Source organism: Dipteris shenzhenensis, chromosome 5 (assembly GCF_047967505.1).
Source record: "Dipteris shenzhenensis isolate YYH24624 ecotype China chromosome 5, Dip_SZ_1.0, whole genome shotgun sequence".
In the NCBI taxonomy this organism is placed as follows: domain Eukaryota; kingdom Viridiplantae; phylum Streptophyta; class Polypodiopsida; order Gleicheniales; family Dipteridaceae; genus Dipteris; species Dipteris shenzhenensis.
Window position 1 is genome coordinate 21,970,361 of NC_141600.1, and position 5,535 is coordinate 21,975,895.

General features: G+C 48.5%; 1 protein-coding gene across 1 annotated transcript; it reads right to left on the minus strand.

Moving 5' to 3' along the window:
- Positions 1 to 2,837: 2,837 nt before the first annotated feature.
- Positions 2,838 to 4,313, minus strand: LOC147901743 (pathogenesis-related protein PRMS-like). Its single transcript, XM_087375020.1, has 2 exons — positions 3,044 to 4,313; positions 2,838 to 2,997 (listed from the first exon to the last, which is right to left on the minus strand). Exon 1 carries the CDS (start codon positions 3,823 to 3,825, stop codon positions 3,277 to 3,279), a length of 549 nt encoding a protein of 182 aa, XP_087231146.1. The 5' UTR covers positions 3,826 to 4,313; the 3' UTR covers positions 2,838 to 2,997; positions 3,044 to 3,276.
- Positions 4,314 to 5,535: the final 1,222 nt, after the last annotated feature.

A 5,535-nucleotide genomic window follows, 5' to 3' on the forward strand; every position in this document is an offset into this window, starting at 1 on the left:
GTTTTTAATATTTGGGGCCTTCTTGCCAGCTTGAGATTGCTCATGCTTACATCCATACACCAAGATAGGTCATGTTTGGCATTGGTATAGTTTCTAACTAAATAGCTCATACATGTGATATACACGAAACCAAATAGCTTATACATGTAACTTGATAAATAAGTATCATAATAATGTGCCTTACAAAACCCAATTTACTTATGTGCCTCAGTTTTAGTCATGCATGTTTCCCTATTTTTTAAAAGGGATGTTCTTATTGCATAGAAGCTTCTCTCTCTCTCTCTCTCTCTCTCTCTCTCTCTCTCTCTCTCTCTCTCTCTCTCTCTCTCTCTCTCTCTCCCTCCCGCTCCCTTTCCCTCTCTCTCTCTCCCTCCGTCCCCCTCTCCCTCTAGCTCCCCCTCTCCCTCTCCCTATCTTCCTCCCTCTATCTCCTTCCCTCTCCCTCTTGCTCCCCCTCTCCCTCTCCCCCTCCTGCTTCCTTTCCCTCTCTCTCTCTCTCTCTCCCTCCCTCCCTTTCTCTCCCTCTAGCTCCCCCTCTCCCTCTCATTATCTCCCTCCCTCTCCCTCTTGCTCCCCCTCTCCCTCTCCCTCTCAATGTCCTTCCCCCTCCCCCTTTCCGTCTCCCTCTCCCCCCCACCCTCTCCCCACCCGCTTGCTCTCTCCCCTTCTCTGTCATCTGCCCGTTTGTGATTTTTTCAATGTTACGTTGGCCCTCCTTTGATTGGTGGAGGGCTATTTTTCTTCTAGGCTAAAAGGCTCCGAAAGGAGCTCTGATTTTACCTAATGCTAGCCAAAATAACTACCTACCAATTCGTGATGACGACTGATTGTTGCGAGAGCCTATCATGATGGTACAGCAAGCAAGAATCTACAAGGTTGATAAACTAAACGAGAAGAATTACCTACCATGGAACGTAACAATGGAGCTTCTCTTGCAGAAACTTGACCTGCTCAAAGTCGTGAATGGCATGACACTTTGTCCAACCCAACAGTAGTGGCTAACACTCTAAATGGAAAAAGTCAAGGCACAACATCCACAATGGTGAGCCTCACCCTCTCTCTCGTCCTTCCTCTCTCTCTTTTGTCCTCCCTCTCCCTCGTCCTTCCTCTCTCTCTTTCGTCCTCGTCCTTCCTCTCTCTCTTTTGTCCTCCCTCTCCCTCGTCCTTCCTCTCTCTTTCGTCCTCCCTCTCCCCCTTTCTCCCTCCCTCCCTCTCTCCCTTTCTCCCTCCCTCCCCCTCCCCCTCCTCCCTCGCCCTCCCTCACCCCTTTGCCCCCTCACCCTCCCTTGCCCCCTCGCCCTCCCTTGCCCCCTCCACCCCCCTTGCCCTCCCTCTCCCCCTCCCTCTCCCCCTTTCTCCCTCCCTCCCCCTCCCCCCCTCGTCCTTCCTCACCCCCTTGCCCCCTCTCGCCCTCCCTTGCCCCCTCCACCCCCCTTGCCCCCTGCCCCTCGTCCTTCCTCTCTCTTTCATCCTCGTCCTTCCTCTCTCTCTTTTGTCCTCCCTCTCCCTTGTCCTTCCTCTCTCTTTCATCCTCCCTCGTCCTCCCTCTCTCCCTCACCCTCCCTCTCCCCCTTTCTCCCTCCCTCCCCCTCGCCCTCCCTCTCCCCCTCCCTTTCCCCCTTTCTCCCTCCCTCCCCTCCCCCTCCCTCTCCCTCTCCCTCTCCCCCTTTCTCCCTCCCTCCCCCTCCCCCTCCCTCCCTTGCCCTCCCTCACCCCCTTGCCCCCTCTCGCCCTCCCTCACCCTCTCCACCCCGCTTGCCCCTTGCACAAGATAGAGACTAGTGGAGGAGGGCTCAACAGACCCTATGGGTATAGCCCTAAATGCATCCAACATCTGGGTGGCGGGATGAGTCCAACCATTTTGGACTAGACTCATTTGAGCTCCACAACACTTTGTACATTCATAGTCATGTGAACTAAAGATATGGTGAATTCCACACCTGAATGTGCATTCAAGTAGCGCAAAAATAAGCCCTAAGGCTTAGTGCACACGAGAGGAAAAAGCGCAATGGGTGTCCAATTGTGATTTTGTTTACATGCCTAAATGCCTCCACTCATTTGAAGCATATAAGGGAGGTCTCTTGTTTGAAAGGGAGCTGTAAGTACATGCAAGGACCTCTCATAATGTCCGTTGGGTGATCTTGATTGGCCTGCCCATCCAAGTCTATACTAGCTTTTGAGCATTTTAGTTAAGTCCACAATGCTAGTTGAAAGCGGTGTAATCAATGGTAGGACCAGATGGCAACTTTCCGTTGGCTCTATGGGAAATCATGCTCTAATGCTAGAAATGGCACCCTCCATTTTGGAGTTGCAAGTCTCATAACCAACCACGCTTCAACTCCTTCTCGGAAAATGTGCCAACGTCTAAAACCCTCCACCTAGCACCAGCTCCGCATCGTGTGCACTAACTCTATGAGTTGCCTACTTTTGAGCATTATGGAGATTTTCGAATACACAAATCGATTTCGCTCTAACTCACTAGTAAAGGCGCTGACATTTGTAGGTAGGTTCAGAACTTCAGGCTATGACATGTCTCATGTCCGTCATGTCTATGGCAAAAATTACGCAATTTTATATTTACAATGAAAATAATGGTAGACGTGAAGAACGGAAGTAGATTGGACATTGGCGCGCTTGGCGTCGCACAACCATGCACCTTCAACCATCCAATACAGAGAGCTCGTGACGGCTGACACTCTCACATGGTTTGATCCAAAGCTGCGGTAGCAAATTCGTTAGATAATTTAAAATAACGTAGAAGACATCAGTATAAAAGGCGGGAGACTTGTAAAACTAGATGATCTTGAACATCACAAGAACTAATAGACCATCGCTTCATCAGCTACGTAAACTCCCTTCGCCGCTTGCAGCGTGAGTTTTTAACACACCATCGATGCTGCTAGTAAGCAGGCTTTAATCTAGCAAGCTTCTTGAAGGCCTGACCCTTCTGGGTGGAAACAAAGCTTTCGTAATGGTACAGTTGCACCTTAGTCACGTCTAAACACGCGAGCATTGAGTTTGTGTTCACAAAGACTGCATACACAAATCTGACTTGAGCTTCGTCATTGATATGCAAAATAAGCTTTTATTGCTCGTAAGACACTGCCTAGGCGAGCCACTTACAGGGTATTCTTCAAGAGATCGAAGCATCCACCACATGTATGGACGCGCTCGGGTACACATACACTACTGGCAATAATACACAAGCAATGCTTACAAGGAACATACGAGGAGTTGCTAGCGCTGGGATCCCTCGAGGAATCAGAACCATGCGCCTCAATAAGGACGCTGCCCAATGTAGTTACCAGGAGGATAGTAGTTACAGGTCATGAAAATGTTTCCATCGCCACAAGTGACCCTTGCACAACCCACATACAGTGAGCTCCTCCATACGATCTGAGTGTAATGTCCACAAGCATCGTAGAAATCGCAGGTATTGCTGTAATAGTTGTACCAACGCTTCTCGTTCGCCCAATCACTCACCGCATCTAGAGGAGACCAGTCTTTTCCGTTTCCCCAGAAAATGTTCTCACCATAAGGCCCTCCAGAGTGTCTCAGCTGGCAGTCTCCATAAACAGCATTCTGGTCCGCCCACCATTGAGCATACTGGGCAAGTTGATCATTCCACTCAAGCGGTGGGACTCCGACTTCTGCCCTTGCTTGATTTTGCAAGGCGACGAACTGCTCGGGCAGATCTGCACGCTTGTCTTCATAGTATAGAGCGGAAGATGCTCTTGGAGATATGTAGAGCAGCAGCAAAACGACACTAGAGAGGCGCACTGTCTCAACACTCTTGCTCGCCATAGCGACTCGACCAGTAGCCATGCTGAAGGACACACACTGGAGCTGCTGGCAATCCTTTCTATAAGTACATTGTTCACCCTGACGATTAGAACTACCAGAGAGACAACAATCGAGGAACAGCCCACAACAATCCTTCCTACAGGTGCATTATGGAACACAAAAGAATGAGAAGCAGAGGGAAATTTGTTCTCGGCTTGAAGCCACCTTTCTGGGTAGAATAGACAAAACCGAGAGTGCAATGCTCTGGGATATCTGGTGGCAAGCAAGGCTGCTATGAAGAGAGGAAAAAATGGCAGCAAGCTGGGCCCATGTGAGGACCCCAACAAACGGAGAGTCGAGATGCACTGACGCAAGTATCAAATGCAGCGGGAATGGGCGAGTAAAAATGCAAGGAGGGTGGGAAGAACTTGGCAGATACTTGAAAGTTGGGAGATTGATCGCATTGATGCGTGCAAGCTCAAATAATAGGCGAGGAGCTATGGCCTCTTGTAACTTCATGAAGGAGGTTAGGAGTCATGACTAATGAAGGAGCAAACAAAAGAACAGGAGTTGTTGTTGCTTGCTGGGTGTGGGGGTGGGTGGGTGCTTCTGCAGGTGATTCGCATGTTCTCATTTAGTGCGCCCCACGTTATGACAATCTGTTTCAGTCAGGCTCCAATGCTACCCTCGCCCACGGTACATGAGTCCTATAGTCGCTATGCTAGTGCTTCTCCCACTCTGAGTGGTGCCGATATTCATGCCTATGCATGTGCCTTGTGCCTGTGCTTCTGCTTGTGCCTCTCCCCATGCCTACGGATGTGCCTTCCTGTGACTTCCCAGCTACCTTGCTCCACTTTTTTTTTTCCCAAAAATTTGTAGAAATATATTAACAAAAAGGAAGAAATTACACCATGATCAACCAAACAACTCCTACTGACAAAGAATAGCTCTAGAGAGCAATTAGCAAAACAGCCTTGCTCCACTTTTGCTTGTGCTTAGCCTATCAAGTGAAAAACTCTCTTCCCAACCAATCAAAATAAAACCACTCTTCAAGTTAACCCATTCTTTCATTTTGCTAGTTTTTATACTCAGTTATTCAAAGTCTTAGTTGGTATTCTAAAACCGAGTTGAAATCTTCTTCTTCTTCTTCTTTCAAAGAAAGAAACCTTCTATTAATGCTTGAAAGATTTTCATACAAGACAGCAGCCCCGAAGGTGTTGAGTATGGAAAAAAACCGAAAAAGGCTGAAAGAAAAATCGGCCTGTTCTAGAGAAACCCAGCTCACTGCCTAGGGGATCTCTGGAACTGGGGCTAATAGCCAATTGGGGGGACTATACAGCCAACGAATCCCTCGTGGAGTGAAGATGTAGAAAACACCTGCAGGCCAAGCCTTGCAGAAATGAGCACGTCTCTCAATAGTCGCCCTGGAGCTTGGAGTTCCGTGTTCCCAGGTGGACCGTAGAGTGTAAATGATATCCATATGAGCATATGCTCATGCATAAGCATATGAGCATAAGCATAGGCAAATGCATATGCTTATGAAAAGAAGAGAAAAGAGGATGAAAGAGAGGAAATAAGAGAGGGGAAAAGAAGAGAAGGAAGAGGAACGAAGAGGGAAAAAGAGGATGAAAAAAGAGAGGGGAAAAGAAGAAAAGAGAGGAAGAAGAGGAAAAAGAGAGGGAGGGAAAGAGGGAGGAAAAGAGGAAAAGAGGAAAAGAAGAGGGAATAAGAGAAGAGAGGGGAAGAAAGGGT

Coding starts and splice junctions, on each gene's coding strand:
- LOC147901743 (XM_087375020.1), bottom strand. CDS start 3,825: ATGGCTACTGGTCGAGTCGCTATGGCGAGCAAGAGTGTTGAGACAGTG.